Below are 20,128 nucleotides of genomic sequence, written 5' to 3' on the forward strand. Positions count from 1 at the left end.
CACACCAGCAGGACCGTTATAACATGTGCTGCCTGGGTAAATTTTAAGGCCTATAACTACGAAGTCATTCAAACTAACAGCATAGAAGGAAACCTATTATGTCCATACTATTTTGTTTGAGAGTAAATTTGCTTATTTGCATTGTTGTGCTATGTCTTTCTAACCTTAATAGTTAATTATCCTCAGTATCTGTCCAAATCCCTTTCAACTAATTTGTTTTCACCACCTTGTTGAGTTCCTAGAATATTTCCAGTACATTTCCCGTCCTTCAACACTCTAGTTAAAAATAAAATCTCTTCATCTCCCTTTGAGATCTTTGTATAACCATTGGCATACTACCAAGATTTTTTTAAATCAATTCTATTCGAACTTCTCATCATCTTGAAAACTCCAATTAGACCACTTCTAATTCTACCATATCCTTTCTAATTTCCTTAGAAATTTTCTGAAGTAGCCAGGAGCAGGGGGATGAAATGTAATACACAATATTGTCAGTGATACCCAATGACTTTTTACATTCCAGCACAATCTCTTTTATAAATTACAAATCCAAATAACCATATTCTTCTTTTATCAGTTTCGCAACTTTCCTGTGAAACTTAAATTGGGTAATGCAAATGTTCTTTTAAAGTGAATTTGGTACCTAAATATCACACAAAATCCGCAAGTGATGGAATTTCCCAAAAAGATAATTTTCTATTTCAGAGAAAAGGTTACTGTAACATACAAAATAAGGCTGAGATTGGGTTAAATGTTAACAGGACAAGAAATAGATATACCTCCTGAGGTACGTGGAACTTATCAACCACACCAAGCTCATAGTACATCTGTATTCCACATTTCACAAGATCCAAGGGAGTCCACTCAAAATCACAGAAGTGAAATTCATAGAGTTCTGCTTCCACAGCATCTGGAAGTTCTTCATACTTTAAAATAAAGAAGCAGATAATATTAAACTGCAGGGGACATTTCTACAAGGCTCAACCCAATTTATATTAATTGAAGGCCTGAAAAATGATGTAAACTATGAGCACTTTTCCTTTTCTGGTTCTGTTGATTTTCCATTAAAAAATCATGCATGAAGTTAAGTGGATGGAAGCTCAGGTTGTATTCCTGCAGGAATAGTAAGAACATACTTTCAAATAAAACAAATTGCAAAAGGACAATCAATGCAGCTTCTTTATTTTGAATAATCATTATAACTGTTTGTTAAGATACATATTTGGTCAGCTTACTTTATTTGCCATGCAACTATTTATCAAAGATAAAAAGTAATGTGGGTTGCATGCTCACCAATAACTCCTGAAGTTCCTTTTCACCACATTCATTTGGTTCTTTGTCATAGTATTCTCGAGTTTTCTAATAAGGGAGTGATAGGTTATCAGTGATTTACTTCAAAATCATAAATATGCTAATATTACATATTTCCTTAAAAAAAGTCCATTAATTGGTCTGACATACCAATATGTCCTGTATTTCATCCTTAGAGCATTTGATGTGATAATTAACCATGTCTTGAGCAATGTCTTTCCGGTTTTCTAGCTTGTTCATTTTGTCATATGTATCAGTATTCAAAACAGACCACCCAAGGAACTGTGTCAAGGCCTGAAAATAGATAACAGCTTTCAATAGATAATTTTATGCCACTTTTTTGGAATTCTAAAGGTATCTCCATGAATCTTACTTCCATCAGAGTCTCATCCATTTCATCAAATGGCTTTCCATCCTTTCTGTTATAAAATGTAGCAACTCCAACAATTTCCTCTTTCTTGTTCACTATTGGCATCGACAATACATTCTTAATAGTCCATCCCAAGTTATCGAGTGGTTCTTTCTGTAAATATTATGCAGGATTCAATTAATAAACTCCTTGGGTTTTGTGGTTAATGCAATATAATTCTCCTCTATGCTTTCATTCATGTAAGCATTATTGTCTATGTAAAGAAACATGACAGATTGCAGTTTCCTACCTGAAACTGAAAGAATTCATCTGCAGCTGCATTCATAATATTGCAAATCTGGAAAAGATAACATTTGAAATGCAAACAAATTCCCTTCAATTGAATTTCATTCTATTTTACAGAAATGGTAAAAAAAAAACCTTCCATTGGAAAACCAAATTACATTGATAAAGCAACAAAGTAATGTCGTAGTAGATGGTCAGAGATCACAACACTTACAAGACTAGTTTCAGCGACATATGATGGCAGTCCACTAATTAGGGCCCAATGATCTGCAGGCGGATTCCTGTAGAGAAGGAAAGCGACAATTAGCTTGAAATGATAGAACCATAGAACATTACAGCACAGAAAACAAGCTGAACAATTATTCTGCCTCATCCCTCTGACCTATATCCATTCTATATTCCTCCATACCCCTCCCATCCATATAGCTGTCTAAATTTTTCTTAAATGTTAAAAGTGAGCTCACATTCACCACTTCACCTGGCAGTTCACTGAACAGGATGTTCAAGATTCCTTTATTGTCATGCAATATTACACAGAATTTGTTTTTGTCTGCTGTAAGGTAGACAGATTTGCCATTGGCAAAAATTTGCCTGAAGTGTCTCTTTCAGTCAGGGAAATTCCTCATAATATTCCCCCTAAACTTCTCCCCTTTCACCCTTCATCCATGTATTTTGCATAATCCCAGTGAAAAAAAGTCTGCTTGCTTTTATTTGATGGATACCCATCATAATTTTGTATACATCTATCAAATCTCCCCTCATTTTTTTACGCTTCAGGGAATAAAGTCCTAACCTATTTAACCTTTCCCTGTAACTCAGTTCCTGAAGTCCTGGCAACATTCTAGTAATTTTTTCTCTGCACTCTTCCTTTCTTATTGATATCTTTCCTGTTGTTAGGTGACCAAAACTGCATACAGTACTCCAAATATGGCCTCACAAAAATCTTATACAACATTACCATATCATCCCAAATCCTATACACAACTTTGATTTATGAAGGTCAATGTGCCAAAAATTCTCTTTATGACCCAATTGACTTGTGACACCACTTTCACAGAATTATGAATCTGTATTCTCAGATCCCTCTGCAGGGCTACTGTGCTCTGGAGATTACAGTAACATGGCTCCAGGCCTTCATTCTAGATTTGGTGATCCAGCTTGATGGCCTTATCTCGTTTAAGGCAGGCAGAGATGCTACTGCCTCTGGCTAGACTCAAGGAGGGGTTCTGTGCATTTTCATCAGTGAAAACTGGTGCACAAATGCAGACACTTCTGCCTGCCCAGGGAATTCACGGCCACACCGATTGCTGCAGATTATGTTCCACTTTCTGCAAATGAAGGTGAGCCATGAAGGAGCTTTACAGTACAATCTGTGAAGTTCAGATGTCTCACCCTGACGATTGCATGATTGTAGCTGGTAACTTCAACCACACCAGCCTGAAAACTGTTCTACCATGGTTTCAACAGCATGTCAATTTCACCACCAGTGGAGAGATCACCCTAGATCAAGTGTACACCAACGATCCTTTACATTGCCCCCTTGACCCCACCTGAGATACTAATCCCGGCCTACAGAATGCTAGATAAACAGGAACTCAGACGTGGCAGGGGGGTAGGGCCACAGCAATGCCACAATGTTGCTCTGAGACCACACCCCTAGGTGTGCAGGAAGCCAAACACCTAAAACAGCAACATAAATATCAGTGTGTACACATGCTCAGTGACTGGCTACATTAGCAAATGCATTGGGGATGTAACTGAGATCAAATGCTACACAACCAGGGCTAACCAGAAACCCTGGTTGGATGTAGAGGTCTGAGCACTTCTCAGAGCTCTAAATGCAACCTTCAGAACAGGATGCAAATTGGCACTAAGGTAAGCCAGGGCCGAACTCTCCCATGCAATCTGGAAAGCAAAGCGTGGATAGGCACAGAGAATCCATAGTTAGCTGTGCAACGCTGGAGATATTTTTTGAGGATATGACTATGAAAATGGACAAGGGAGAGCCAATGGATGTAGTGCATCTGGACTTTCAGAAAACCTTTGATAAGATCCCACAAAGGAGATTGGTGGGCAAAATTAGAGCATATGGTATTGGGAGTAGAGTACTGACTTGGATAGAAAATTGGTTGGCAGATTAACTGGTCCCTTTCAGAATGGCAGGCAGTGACTAGTGGGGTACCACAAGGCTCAATGCTGGGACCACAACTATTTATAATATCCATAAATAATTTAGATGAAGGGATTAAATGTAATATCAGCAAATTTGCAGATGACGCAAAGCTGGGTGGCAGCATGAAATGTGAGGAGGATGTTCTGGGAATGCAAGGTGACTTGGACAGATTGGATGAGTGGGCAGATGCAGTTTAATGTGGATAAGTGTGAGGTTACCTACTTTGGTGGCAAGAAAAGGAAGGCAAATTACTATCTGAATGATGTCAAGTTAGGAAAAGGGGAAATACAATGAGATCTAGGTTCCCTGTTCATCAGTCACTGAAAGTAAGCATGCAGGTACAGCAGGCAATGAAGAAGGCTAATGGCACGTTGGCCTTCATAACGAGGGGAACTGAGTATAGGATCAGACAGGTCCTGTGCAGTTATACAGGGCTCTGTGAAACCACACCTGGAGTATTGTGCACAATTTTTGTCTCCAAATTTGAGGAAGGACATTCTTGCTATTGAGGGAATGGAGTGTAGGTTATGAGATTAATTCTCGCGATGGCGGGACTGTCATTATGTTGAAAGATCTGAGCGACTGGGCTTGTATGTACTGGAATTTAGAAGGATGAGAGGGGATCTGATTGAAATATAAAAGATTATTCAGGGATTGGACACACTAGAGGCAAGAAACATGTTCCCAATGTTGGGGGAGTCCAGAACCAGAGGCTGCATTTTAAGAATAAGGGGTAGGCCATTTAGAATGGAGTTGAGGAAAAACTTGTTCAATAAGAGAGTTCTGGATCTGTGGAATGCTCTGCCTCAGAAGGCAGTGGAGGCCTATTCTCTGGATGCTTTCAAGAAAGAGTTCTTAAAGAGAGCAGAGTCAAGGGGTATGGGAGAAGGCAGAAATGGTAGATGTTCAGCAATGATCACAGTGAATGGCAGTGCTGGTTCAAAGGGCTGAATGGCCAACTCCTGCATCTATTTTCTATTGACACGAGGCACATGTGGCAAGGTATCAAAATAATAACAGATCACAAGAGGCCTTTGAAACTCAACAACACTGACACCTCCCTTCTGGACAGACAGAACATCTATGCTTGGTTCAACTAGAAGAACAATCTGGCACCAAAGGAAGCTCCGTTTCTCCTGAAGAACAGGCCCACTTCTATCACTGGTGATGTTCCCTCTGTTGCAGTACAGGCTGGATCTTCTGCATGTATCTGTTGTTGCAGCATCACTTTAATCTTCAGCAGACTCTTTTGATTCCTCCTCAGTATTTGGCCTTCCTGTGTTCTGAAAGTGTAGGATCTTGGATTTACTTCCTCAGGTACATTGTTCTGGAAAACAGGTTTAGCATGAATTTACCAATGAAATTGATCATTCCCAGCACTCTCAATATGCCCATTTTGTCAGTGGGTCTGGGCATCTCTAGAATTGTTTCACCTTGCTCTTGTCTGACTCCCCAAAGCCTCTGACAGCTCATCTCCCAGAAAGGTGACTTCCTTCACATCAAACTGACATTTTTCTTTGTTCAGCTTTAATCCGTACTTCTGGATGCATTGTAGCACTTTGATGAGTCTCTCGTTGTGTTGCTCCTGTGTGGATCCCCATAGGATCATGTCATGCGTATCCATTTATGCCTTCTAAAATGTGCTCCATTGTCCTGTGGAACACTTCAAGAGATAAACGGTGTATTGAATGTACATACTTTGCACTATCTTCATGCAGTTTTAATTGCCAGAAGCCCTGGGATGCAACCAATTTGGTGATAAAGATTGCATGGTCTATCTAACTTGTAATTTAATCCTAGTTTGAATCTGATAATGTTCCCTCTTTATATTGGCATTCAAGTCTTTTGGGTCCATGCATAGGTCACCGTTCTTCTTTTTTGTCACACACCATAAAATTCAGCCATTCTGTGGGCTCCTCCACTTCCTTTATGACCCCTAGTGATGTCAATCTGGTGAGTTTCTGCTTGAGCTTGTCTTTTAATGATGGTGAAACCCACCTTTGGGCATGAACTACTGGATGTGCATCTAACTTTAATTATATCATTCATATATCTGCAAATGTGGGATGGTGCTCTTTACCTTTAACCTTCACCTTGAGTCTATATGTGCCTTTTATATCAATGTGCTGTCCATTGTAGATATAAGGCTGGACACAATTTGGATGGATGTGTGGCTTTATCTTTATTGCTCTGATGTCACACTCACAGATCAAATTGGCCTTTTTTCCCTGCATCCAACTTGAAAGGAATATCTATTCCATTTGCATGTAATGGCACTGTCCACTTGTCCTCTGTTCATGTTCAGTGTCTGTTGGTTTGAATCCCTCCTTCCATAGGCTGAGCATTTTTTTGGTCCATGTTGAGTGCAATGTCATTTACAATTGAATGCCATTCCTTCTTTTTGTTGTTTCCTATACCTTGATCTCTGTTTATGTGTGCATCCAGACACTATGGCTGCGGCTATGCCTTTGTTTTCACCAGTTGTTGCACTCTCACTGAACTTTTTTCACATGCTGCAGAGCTAATTCCCTGGCATAGCATATTTTCACAGTTCCACCTAAGGTAAGCTCTGTCTCTTGCAACAACCTCTCTCTCACTTTCTTGTCAATAATTCTGAACACAGTTTGATCATGGATCATTGAATCTTGCAGTGATCCAAAGTTGCATGTTCTTGCTTTTAATTTCAAATCCGTTTATTAAAAAAAAGGTATCAAAGCTCTCTGCCTGTAGCTGCATGCGCAAGTGAAACACATACCTCTCGAACGTTTCATTTTACTTTGGTGAGCAGTGTTCATCAAACATTTCGATAATCTTGTTGAATTTGTCCTGGTCAGCTGCCTTGGCAAAAACAAATGTGTTGAAAACCTCTAGTCTTTGAAGTCCCACCATGGTTAGTAGCAGAGCAATATTCCATGTATCCGGTTTGCTGTCGAGTTCAAAGACTTGCAGATACAGTATGAATCATTGTTTGAACAACCGCCACTTGTGGTAGACATTCCAAGTCCAATTCACAGTGTCAGGAGGCTTCACACTTCCCATGTCTCCTGCTGCTACCAGCTCCTGGTACCATGTGATGTTTCTTCTATTGTGATAAAGAAACTTGGGATTTTTTTGTATTAATTATATTTTATTAACAACTCATGACCTCATGGGACATTCATTTTGCATCTAACCCGAGGTGGAACATTCCCTATCCCACACTCTCTAGTGGTCAGGTGGATCACCAACTCCCAATCACCACATAGATGACAAACAACAATGGACCCAGCACTGATCATTAAGGAACACCACTAATCACAGGCTTCCAGTTAGAAAGGCAATCATCCACTACCTCTCTCTGATTTCTCCCATAAGGTCAATGTCAAATCTAGTTTACTTCCTCACCAGGAATACTGAGTGACTGAATATTCCTGACTAACTTCCCACGTGGGACCTTATCAAAGGCCTTAGTAAAGTCCATGTAAACATCCACAGCCATTCCTTCACCAGCATTTCAGCACCTCCTTGAAAAACTCATCAGATTTGTTAAACATAACCTATGTACAAAGCCAAATTGATTATCTCTTATCAATACCTAACTATCCAAATACCTGTATATTCAATCTCTTGAACACCTTCCAATAGCATGTCAGGCTCACCAGTTTATAATTTCCTGGGTATTTTTGGAGCCTTTTTTAAGCAACGGAATCCAGCACCTCACCTATGGCTAAGGACTTTTTAAATATATCTGCCAGGGCCCCTGTAATTTCTGTACTCGCCTCCATCAAGGACTGAGAGGATATCTTGTCAGGCCCTTGAGATTTATCCTCCACTATTCATTTTAAGACTGCGAGTGCCTCCTCTTCCTTAATCTACATAGGGCCCATGGTGCTTCCCTCAACTCTGAGCCAGTTTCCTGTAAATACAGATACAAAAAAAAATGTAAGATTGGGCCATTTCTTCTGGCTCCATACATAGCTGTCCACTCTGATCTTCAAGTGAATCAATTTTGTCCCTTTCTACTATTTTTCTCTTAATACACCAAATGAAGCATTTAGGATTTTCCTTCAGTTTGTCTGCTAAAGCAACCTCATGTCATCTTTTAGCTTTCCTGATTTCCCTCTTAAGATTTTGCCTGCATTTTTTATACTCTTCAAGTACCTCATTTTCCCCTCATTGCCTCTACCTGCTATACATCTTTCTCTTCTTCTTAACCAGATCCCCAATATTTCTCAAAATCCAAAGTTCCTTATGCCTGTTAATTTTCCCTTCAATCTTGATAGGAACATATAAACTCTACTCTCAAAATTTCACCTTTGAATGTCTTCCACTTACCTTGCACATCCTTGCCACAAAACAACCTAGCCCCAATTTATGTTTTTTAGATCCCTTCTCATTTCCTCAATATTGGCCTTTCTCCATATTAGGACCAACCTGTTCTTATCCATAATTATCTAGAAACTAGTGGCATTATGAGATCAGGAACCAATGTGTTCCCCAACACATTCTTCTGTCACCTCTCCTGTCTTGTTCCCTAATAGGATATCCAGTATTGTACTCTCGCTAGTTGGTACTTCAATATATTGATTAGAAAACTTTCCTGATCACATTTGACAAACACTAAGCCATCCAGCACTTTTACAGTCAGTGTCCCAGTCAATATGTTGAAAGTTAAAATCACCTATTTTCACTACTTTGTTTCCTACTGTTTTCTATTTCCCTGCAAATTTGCTCCTCCAGTTCTTGCTGACTATTGGATGGTCTATAAAGCAACTCCATTAATGTGATCATACTTTTCCCATTCCTTAGTTCCATCCAAAAAGTCTTAATAGATGAGCCCACTAGTCTCTCCTGATATTTAATATTTTCCCTGACAAGCAATGCCACTCCTCCCCCTTTCATCCCTCCTGATCTATCATGTCTGAAATAATGGAACCCCAGAACGTGAGCTGCCAGTCCTGCTCCTCCTGGAACCAAGTCTCACCAATAGCCATAATAGGGCCAATCATTTCTATGTATTCACAAGAGAATGAGTATATAGACAAGGGGTGGCCAACCTTTTAATTTAGACATACAGCATGGTAACAGGCCATTTTGGCCCATAAGTACGTTCTGGAGTATAGGTTAATTGGGCGGCACAGACTCGTGGGCCAAAATGACCTGTTACTGTGCTGAATGTCTAAAATAAACATTAAAACTTTGGCAACCCCTGATATAGACTAATGTCAAAGAAATCTAATGTTTAATGAGTAAAAATAACCTTTTTGGCTGACTATAGGTGTTTTCTTTGAATCGAGTTACTGGAGTTGTTTTTCCGTTAAATCCTGATTTTTTTTTTACTAGGAAATTTTGAAGGTAAAAATGCTAAATTCAAATTATCAATTTATCAAATTGAAATTTGTTAAAGGTAGTAAGAAAATGTATTACAATTACTTAGAAATTGGATATATCTTAAACTATGCCAAGGTGGCATGCTGAAATTAAAAATTGTATTCCTTTGGGAAAAAAATACTTATAATTTAAGAAATAAATGTTTTTTACAAAGCTGACACCTGTACACACAAATAATGGGATTAAATTTGTAGTGTTAGCCTTTTTATCCCTCGAGCCCTGAACAATTCTCCTCTGTATGTTTATGTTAGAACTGATGAATTGTACCGCACGACATCTCTCCCTGCAATCCAAAGATTCTTTTCTACATTTTTTTTCTTTCTTCTTACCTATTTATACCTATAATTTATTTTAAACTTTTTTCAATTTGAATGCTTTTTTTCTGGCTTAAGGGGGATGTTGGGTAGGAGGGAAGGGTTTGGGGGTGAGGTGAAAACCATCATGTCTGTAATCAATTTGTTTTTTTTATATATATTTGTATTATTATATAATAATTGTAGTTATTGCATGTGTGGAGTAAATAAAATATTTTAAAAATATGAGCAAAAGAAAGTAATTTCTGGAAATTTGAAAGAAACACAAAATCAGTATGCTGCGTGAAAATGCATTGGCTTGGTTTTGGTGAGATAATGTCAACTGATCCCTGCATAATTGTTGATATTTGCTTGAATATTAGAATAATAGAAACTCAGATGGTCCATCCCCACATGCCGCCAAAAACCAACTCTACCTGCATGAGGGAGAGGGCACATTGTCTGTGATAAAACAAGATTGGGGAGGAGAAAATTATTGAAATGAAGACAAAAATATCATTGTAGAGATGGTTGTGGATAAAATAAAAGACAATTAACAACTTAATATTGATATAAATGTTTTCACATATTCAGGAAATTGAGGATCTTTTTTTTTTCACACTATGAACCATATTGGAAATTAAGGATCTTTTTGAAGCAAATTAAATACTTTTGTTGTAACAGACCAAGAATATTGCTACTTTTTTAACTTTCTAAAATCTGTTAAAGATAACGAGGCATGAAATTTCAGATCAGCAGCACCCATTAATTAGACGTATGATCATCAAACTACACATGCACAGTTAAAGCACATTGTTAACACTCAACCAGATTGGCATGGATGCCAAGCATAGATATTAGACAAGAGAAGCTAGGATTTTATTTTTGTCATTCGAGGATTATTAATAGGGTGAAGAGAGAGAAGTTATTCCCATTAGTGGATGGTTCAATTACCAGAGATGTATTTAAAATTCTACCGGCACCACCTACGGCTCCTAGAACGCTTCCACCAGCGTTGTCTCCGCTCCATCCTCAACATCCATTGGAGCGCTTACACCCCTAACGTCGAAGTACTCGAGATGGCAGAGGTCGACAACATCGAGTCCACGCTGCTGAAGATCCAGCTGCGCTGGATGGGTCACGTCTCCAGAATGGAGGACCATCGCCTTCCCAAGATCGTGTTATATGGCGAGCTCTCCACTGGCCACCGTGACAGAGGTGCACCAAAGAAAAGGTACAAGGACTGCCTAAAGAAATCTCTTGGTGCCTGCCACATTGACCACCGCCAGTGGGCTGATAACGCCTCAAACCGTGCATCTTGGCGGCTCCCAGTTTGGCGGGCAGCAACCTCCTTTGAAGAAGACCGCAGAGCCCACCTCACTGACAAAAGGCAAAGGAGGAAAAACCCAACACCCAACCCCAACCAACCAATTTTCCCTTGCAACCGCTGCAATCGTGTCTGCCTGTCCCGCATCGGACTTGTCAGCCACAAACGAGCCTGCAGCTGACGTGGACTTTACAAAGTCCATAAATCTTCGTCCGCGAAGCCAAGCCAAAGAAAAAAAAAATTTAAAATTATAGACAAAGAGTATAAATAGGTGCGATTATTTTTTTTATATCTATAAACCATAGAAACTGCACATCTAGTTGACACTGAACTATTACTAGTCTCAATCACACCGTAGCTCCATACACCTCCACATTTCTCTTAAATGTACTTATTATCTGCAATTCACTGCATATTAAGAAAAAAATACCTAACCTGCAAAAGAGGGTTGGAAAACATAATTTTTGGGACTGCGGGGAAAGAACAATGAACGTGTCAAATGTGAGTTGATGAAAAATCATTAGTCCAATGTCCTCCCTTTGCTGATGTTCTAATTGTGTATTATTCCAGATGATACAGCATAGATTGTGATATCAAAACTTCAGCTTTGCAATTGTCAAACTCTGACTTAATGATGTAACTGTTGCCATATGTTCATCTCACACATGCGCCTTGCACATCGCACCAATCTGTGCTTCTGAAGGGGATCATCAATTATTCCAGGTTTTTTGGTGATGGATGGTAAACACATTGGATGCTAAGAAAATCTGCTGTAAAGGTTCTCCTAACGATCACGAGCTGAACTTTTCAGATGCGTGTTAATCAAATATTTTCTGTATTGCAGTTTGTTTGCACTTCCTTCTTGTTTACATTCGCTCTTTTTTTATATGTACCTTTCCTTGAGTAGTGAAGTGCCAGACAAGGAAACATTTACTGCAGTTGTCTTTGCGGACTGTGAAGCCCACAACAAAGTGTGCAAAAGTAGGAATTATATTTGTGCTTCTTGTTTTTAGCCAGAGAATATTGTTCCCAGTGATGAAACAGTTTCTGAACATTACTGTACCTTCAAGTTCAAGTTCATTATTATCCGATTTCAAAGTACAACCTGATAAACCATTGTTCTTCAGTCCTTAATGCAAAACATGCAGACACACAACCAGACATAGTGCACATACAGACAACAATACATATGCAGGACAAATTACATAAATATAAATACAATAATAAATAAATATTGTTTAGAACATATTAGAGCCTCAAATGGTTAGTGTCAGAAGTACCTTTGATCATTCAGCAATGTTAAGGAAAAGGGGACATAGAGAAGAAAATAGCATTGAATTACAGAAGCCTACCATTCTCTAAATCTATTTGACACAGACTTACGGAATGACTTTAATTTCTTCTTTTCCATGAAGAATATAATCAATTATTTTATAGAAGTTTATTTCCTACAAAAAAAACAAGTTAGAATTAAAATTTTGCAGTGGCCGCAGAATTTTGGAATGAAACCAATAGTAATGCATACCCTTCCATCAGGGGTCCTTGGGCCACTGTACTCTGGTACTTCACCCATTTGTACTGGCCAGAGATCAAAAAACTCCTGCAATTAAATAAAACCAAAGAAAAAAAAATGTTATTTGTGCATACATCCTAAATGCAAGTAAAAATACTTGAAGCACGGAATGCAGAGTTTAATGAAGAGAATGCAAAACCTTTTCCTTCGTCATGTCTAGGAGCGCCACAGAGTATCTGTCACAGTTCAAAAAGCCACGCACAGTGTAAAGGGCTTTGTGAAACTGTCGTTCAATATCAGTAAGTTCTTCAAATACTTTACTTGCAGACCATAAAAGAACCTGGAGAATAAAAGCAAATTGATGTCATTGTAATGTATATCCAGAAAGACTGATAACTGAAAGATCATCTCTCCCAACTATGTTATGCATTTTATTGTATCTTAAAATACTTCTGAAAATCCATAAATGCCACTTACACATACTTCTTGTTCTTGTGTGACTTATCTTTCCACAACCCCTTTGCGTTTTTTCTTTCCCTTTCAATGTGTAATAGATGGTGCACTTGTCTGACCTGGTTTCAATTCTGGCCTTTGATGTGAAGATTACATATTCTCATTGTCTCCACGGATTTTCCTCAGACACCACAGTTTCCCTGCACATCCTAAAAGTGTGATCTTTACAAGGTTAAGTTGCACCTAATGTAGCACTCAGAAAAGTGTAAATGGATGTGTGTGATTGAATAGATTGCAGGGAAAGAAATGGGGAATGTGAATTGATCTGAGTGTTGGCAATGACTCAATGGGCTATATGGCTTCCTTCAAGTCACAAGAGCTTAGAAAATATGAAGTAACAACCTGTACTAGAGCACTAAAGAAATTATTCCAAATGCCCAGAATCTTTTGCCTTTCCTCTTTCACCCTCTCTTTAGCCATGGGTTGACTGTGGTGTCCTATTTCAATACTCTCTGTAGCCTAGCAAGTGAAGAACTATGGACATAGTGTTTCTAAAGTTTTGAATTTCCATCCGTCTACAGGGCCTCATGTCTTACTAACATAAACCTCAACTTCTGATCAACCTCATCCCTTCCAGAATTTTCTGTAGCCATTCAGTGATAATCTTAGCCCTGGCATCAGAGAAGTGGCATGCCGTACTAAAATTATGTCTGTAACCATAGAAACAGATGTCTGTTCCTCTTCAATAATGCTCTTATGACCTTTTCCCTCCTTTTGTGTGCAACAAGGCCATAATGATGATGTGGTTTAGCTCTGAATTCACTGTCATACAAATCCTTGACCAATCAGCACTCACAACAAAGCACCAGCTGGAGAAAACTTGGCCTCCGTGAGGTTTTCTTTCCCGCTCTCCTCTTGCATTCTTGGACTCTGATTGTGTGTTACTGAAGGGCTCTGCTTTCTACATTCCTTTCAAACTGACCACAAATCATTATTGAGCAAACCTGATTGTTAACTCATTGTTTTAGAATTATTTTAATTATTGTCAAATGCAATGATAGAAAATAATCTGATCATAGCTCAAACTGTATTTGATTCCCATACAGAATGTTGCCATCACTGTCATTCCCAGTATTCATTGTTGTCTTTGAACTGAGGGGCAGAGACTGTCAAGAAATCTGAAGGACAGGATCACTCATAGGCCATATATCCTTTCCTGAGACAAATAGATTTTGAAAACAGTATGCTCATTTCCTGGTTACCATTGCTTCCAAATGTACTCAATTACTTGAGTTTAAAATCCTCAGGTGTCAATTTGAAATTTGAACTCGTGTCACTGGATCACTGGTCCAGAACATTGGTTGCTGAACCATTATGCTACTGTACTCATTAATAGATAACTTGTTACGGTGTAATTATATAGCATTAAATCTTGAAATCTCAGAGAGATTTTCAATCATTTATTAAGAGAGCACTGTTTAACTTTACCTGCCCTTTCCTTGTTTCACAGTTGTGGAGATAATTCAGATGATAGATCTTGAGTGTTAAGTTGAGAAAATTGAGATATCTTAACAAAATCTACAATTGAAAACAAATTATTTTTAATAAAATAGACAAAATTACATGAAATTAAACACTAGTGCTGCACAGATGTTGAACTGCTGAGTCAACTCCATCTACTGTTGTTGACTGGGGTTGACCTGGATTTAAAATCCATGGTCAGGTTCATTGCATAACTGATGCTACTCAACACAAGTTCGATGTAAACAAATATGTGTGGGTCTCTCAAAAGAAGAATCCCCACCTGAAATATTAATTGTTCATGTCCTTCTATTGAGGCTGTTAGACCTGCAGAGTCTCTCCAACTCTGCTCAATTATGTGAGGCTCTGTTGACATTTTTGGAGAGCATTTGTTGAGATGTTTGGGAAATTAGTTGTAAAGCTAATCAGCACAGATTGTTGTCAAGAATAGGCAGAATAATTAAGATTTAAAATACTTTGCGCAGCTCATTGTTTATGTTTATTTATTTACTGACTTCTTTTGGAGGTAGCCAAAGAAATGAGTGGACATTTTAAAAAGATTTTTTTTAAGTATATAATTTTTTTTCATGACTTTGATTATCAGACATTCTCAGGAAAAATTCAGATACCGCTCAGTGATAGAAAGGTCCTCAGGAGAGCTACACAATTAAAGCTCAAATGGTAACATCCTCTTGCTGCGAGACAAGCTTCAAAGATGCAGTCACCTGCTCCGTACTGAGCTGTCGCAACAGAACGGGGTTGCACACCATTAGTCAATGGAAGAATTAACCCTGGAGTTACACAGTGAAGCACTGCTGCAGTTGACGAGAAGTCCATTAATTTTCTCACCTTTTGACATTTTGAAATGATTCAGCATTCAGTAAGACACAGAGAGCAAAGGAAACTGCATATCAGCTATTACGTTTGCGAAGGATTTTCAATCACTCTATTCTTTGAGCAACCCCAAAAAAAGCTTGCTGTCACTGCAGTCCTAACATATGGCTGGAAGTCCTGAAGAATTTCATGGCTTTAAAATTCAAAATACTCTGTACAGATAAAAACTGATAAGCTCTTACTTCTTCATCTTTTGTGGTGAAATGTGGACCGTCTACTTTGTTTATTGCCATCACAACAGCAACAACATCTTTTCCATTCATTATTGGGGTTGCCAGAACACTCTGGGTTTTATACTCTGTAAGAACGTCCACAAAATCACTGAAATGGGGGTCCTGAAAAAAGAAGCAGCAAATACTCAATATAGCAGTTCAAGGATAATAATCCAGGGTGCTAATAAATCTAATTACAACAGATTCAAACCTTTTTGCATTAAAACAAGGTTCCATTGGACTGAGACCCCTTGAGAAACTGTTTTGGGTAAATGAGCAAAGAATCAATTCTGTCTTTTAAGAAGAGGTTAGATGAATACATGGATGTGAGGGGGTTGGAGGCTTATGGGCAGGGAGTAGGTAGGTGGAACTAGTTGGAGTTTCACATAATTTGGTGCGGACTAGAAGGGCCAACATGGCCTGTTTCCGTACTGTAATTGTTATATGGTTATATGTTATATGGTTAAGGTCGATAAAATGTAGTAGTTCCAAGTTCCTTTCCAAATCACACAAAATTCTAGTCTGAGTGTACATTACTGTTTGTGCACTGCAGCAATTGAAATTTGTCACAAATTTGTCAGGCCAAAATTAATGATAGTCCAAACCAAAAGAAAGTCTTTTAAATTGTACTCTTTTTTCATGCACCTACTATGATGCAATCCATCTGAATACACATTATTTGAAAATCTGAATAAATAGATGAAGGACAATGCCTAAATTACAAACATTTAATTGTACTATTTTGCAAATCTTGTTTTCCTTCTCTGAGCAGAGAATAATTGTTACATACAAGCAGTCCCCGGGTTACAAACGTCTAACTTACGGACACCCCGTACTTATGAACAATTTTTTCCCCCAATTTGCGCATGCGCATAATGTTACCTCATGAATACTCATTTTGGTATGCAAAACATTGATTAAGTGTTGACTTTTAATCATGATTTTTTTTGCATAGAAAGATAAAATATATACTATATTATGTACAAGACCAACTGACACTAAATAAAAACCATTCCGACTTATCTATAAATTTGACGTAAAGACTCAGGAACGGATCTTGTTCATAGCCTGTATCTCAAGTATCATGTCACTGCAATAATGGCCATGGTGAGGTCAAATTTTGTTCAATCACAGTAGCCTGGCACAAATGGCTCAGCAGTTATTGTTGCTGTCTCATTTGATCCTGAACTCAAATGCTCTCTGTGTGGAGATTGCACGTTCTTGCTTTGAGCTTTTTTGTTCCTGTTTCTCTCGACCTCATAAAACTTGCTGGTAACTCAAATGACTACTGTAAATAACAAGTATTAAAAGAATCATATCAATATATGTCTTTTGAGATCTGAGTCTTCTTCATAATTCCCCAGTATATATTCCAGTTATGACATAATAGGATTGCACAAAACATTAGCAGTGTAACTAAGGCACATTTCATCTCTGTTTGAATGTTATGCAATATTTTTCTTAGTTCACAATCAGCAAACTTGAGTTATAATAATGATGTTAGACATCAACCAAAAAGAAAATTTTACATTAAGAGGCTGTTTGCACCACATTAAATTTGAAAGCAAATTTTGAAGCGATTCTGACGATACTGATTTCTTATATTTCATTATTTATTTTGAAATGAAAACTACTGCTCCTTTCCTTCTCCAAAGCACAAATATATTATGACTGGCTGCCATTAATCAGGCAGGATATGGGGTCTAAATAAAACACATATGATCTCGTTAACTTGGTTCAATATCAATGCACCAAAACAAATGTATTCCATTCATTCCCAGTTTACAAGTGATAGCCGATTGAATTAGTCCAGAAAGGCACAATTAAATTGGTTTCATCCTCACAATCTAAGAATCTTTGCTTAAAGATGAAATGCATCAGAATTACAATTCACGTTATATTTCTATTACATAGATTATATTTTTTTAAATGATGCCAATCACCCAAAGAAATGTAATACATCAGAATAAGAGGATGATCCAGATTTTAATCCATATGGTTGCAGATGTGATAGGATTAGTTTGTCTGGTGATTTCTTATAAATCATTTTTTTTTGGGGTATCAACTATTAAAACAATATAACCTTGTAAATCATCTAAAAGGGGGTCTTCCTTCGAATAAATCTGAACTATTCCATTTGCCTTATCTTCTCACAATTGCTGACTGTGTATTACCATTAATTTCTTTTCCATAGATAATTCTTCTAGTTACTAATTGACTAGTTTAATCTTTAGTACTACTGTCATCTACTACAGATTCTGAACATGCCTTTTCTTTCTTTTCTCATGAAAATTGTAAGCGCAATACTGAAAATAGAAATCATTACCAATGAAATTCAAATTGATGGTATAAATATTTTCTGAATTGGGTCTTCATATGGTACCATTATAATACATTTAGATAAAATATTCTTTGGTAGAACAAATGATGGATGTTTTCTGTAATAATTGTTGCCAACATTAATTTGCATACCACCTTTATTTAACGTAAAATATAATGTGAAAGGAAGATAAAACTGAAGTGATCATAAAACCAAACCTCCCTCACCCTAAGTCCTGAACAAGAGTAAGGGCAAATATGACTCCAAAATATCTCAATTAACAAACATTGCTCACATTCCCAATGTACCTTTAATAATTAAAATAACAGAACCAATTGTAATTTTCATGCATGCATCAGTTGTACATGTGTTGTGGCTGCAATTACAGAGATAGAAATTGCAGCTACATCATTTCCATTGATTAGGATTGAGGATGGCAAATTGCTTTTAAGATGTATGTCACCTTTAAATGCACGTATTTTGCATTTTTCTTGGTTTCTGAATTATCCATAATAATGTACATTCTTTTTACACCTAGACATGGCTCGGCACTAAAGTGTATAGTTGCATTAAACTAAATTTTTGTCATACATTTCCTGCATTGAAATTGTAAACTAGTTGCTCTCAAAAAAGAAATATGTTGAAAAATAAATGTATATGAATTTCGTAGCCTTTAACTGGCAACAGTGTTTCTATCAAACTTACAATCTATAATGCACCGTGGAACACAGTTTCTCATTATTTTAAATGCACTTCACAATGCAAGTTCATTCTTAAATCGAAAAAAAAAATACCTGAGAATGATCGCGGACATTTACTGTTTTCTTTGTTTGTGCCACATAACCAATGATCCCAGTGTCAAGAGGAAACACTATTTCACATTCTGGTGGAACAAAACAGTCATCAAAATTAGAATCTTTTTGAATATTGAACAGTCTTGTGGCAAGTTCAGGAGTACCATTCCTGGATCTGTACATGAACAAACTCATGCGATCTGCGTGAATGAAAAAGGCAATCTTCCTGAGTGTGTTAAACACAACTTTTTCCATGTTGATATCCTGCATGTCTCGGACGAGTTCAAAAATAATCTCACTTTCCTCCACACTGTTCAGCTCTCGGAAGGTGCTACAGTCTACATTTGTTTCTTGAACTCCAAGCAAATTAGCAATATGCAACGGTCGTAGTTTCAAGTCATAGTATTCCTTGGCAAAGGATGGATTACTATCCAGAAACTTTTCCACATCTTCCTTGGCCATGCTCATTTTGAAAAGTTTGTGTCTTCACCTGTTTCACACACACATATGCAGAATAATTGTTTGCAAATAGTCTAATAACTTATGATCATTCCATAGAGCTCATGGAGGAGCAAGGTTTCATGGAAACACAAGGTTAAATAATTCCCTGTTCAGGGCTGAGGCTAGGTGAGCCACTTTCAATTGCATTTGTTCAGTAATGCTGAAGGTGAAAATAGGATTATGATGCCATTGAGTAAGCTAAGAACACGTCAAAACTATCAGCGCTAAATTCCAATTTAAGAGATGAATAACTGTATAAAGCAAATTCTAAGTGCTTCACCCCAAGGTATATTACATGACTGAAACATGTTGTATGCAAATATATCTATTACCTAAAATGTAAAACATACTCAATCAATAAACAGTAAACACCTTCAGCATAGAGTAACCTCCATTTAAGTTGGAATGAGGTGAGCAGTTTACACAACTAAAACTATCCTGGAAGAGATACATTTTCAAATCCTGCTTGTACTTTATTTGAATAAAAATGTTTTTATTATCTATCAAATAGAAAAATTAGTCAAATTTTGGCATAGGTTTATCTTGCTAATCCCCCTGTTGTCCTTGTTGATTTAAATACTTACAATAGGATAGAGATGTTTTTAGCTGAGGATTAGGTGTGAGTGATACAAGGTTATTCCTGCAATAGTGATGCTGTATAAGTGTGCTTTCTTATTTTTAACTTATAAATTTGCCCTACGATAATCTGCAAATTTGTATTGATTTATAATACAGATACAAGATATTGAAGACACGTGTCTATTTTTTTTCTTCGATGTACCAGAACCTTT

At 37.5% G+C, this 20,128-nt stretch overlaps 1 protein-coding gene across 1 annotated transcript in view; it reads right to left on the reverse strand.

The window, feature by feature from the left end:
- Positions 1 to 19,304, reverse strand: part of pde6a (phosphodiesterase 6A, cGMP-specific, rod, alpha) — a 50,011-nt gene extending 30,707 nt beyond the window's left edge. The window contains exons 1-12 of the mRNA XM_069898773.1: positions 18,837 to 19,304; positions 15,693 to 15,845; positions 14,584 to 14,673; positions 12,842 to 12,982; positions 12,655 to 12,729; positions 12,513 to 12,577; positions 2,181 to 2,247; positions 1,971 to 2,018; positions 1,685 to 1,834; positions 1,462 to 1,605; positions 1,294 to 1,359; positions 780 to 926 (exon numbers count right to left, since the gene is read on the reverse strand). Coding sequence (XP_069754874.1) covers positions 780 to 926; positions 1,294 to 1,359; positions 1,462 to 1,605; positions 1,685 to 1,834; positions 1,971 to 2,018; positions 2,181 to 2,247; positions 12,513 to 12,577; positions 12,655 to 12,729; positions 12,842 to 12,982; positions 14,584 to 14,673; positions 15,693 to 15,845; positions 18,837 to 19,304 — 1,614 coding nt within the window. The remainder of the gene's footprint in view (positions 1 to 779; positions 927 to 1,293; positions 1,360 to 1,461; positions 1,606 to 1,684; positions 1,835 to 1,970; positions 2,019 to 2,180; positions 2,248 to 12,512; positions 12,578 to 12,654; positions 12,730 to 12,841; positions 12,983 to 14,583; positions 14,674 to 15,692; positions 15,846 to 18,836) is intronic.
- Between the last annotated feature and the right edge of the window lie 824 nt (positions 19,305 to 20,128).

This window comes from Narcine bancroftii, chromosome 9 (genome assembly GCF_036971445.1).
Source record: "Narcine bancroftii isolate sNarBan1 chromosome 9, sNarBan1.hap1, whole genome shotgun sequence".
Lineage (NCBI taxonomy): Eukaryota > Metazoa > Chordata > Chondrichthyes > Torpediniformes > Narcinidae > Narcine > Narcine bancroftii.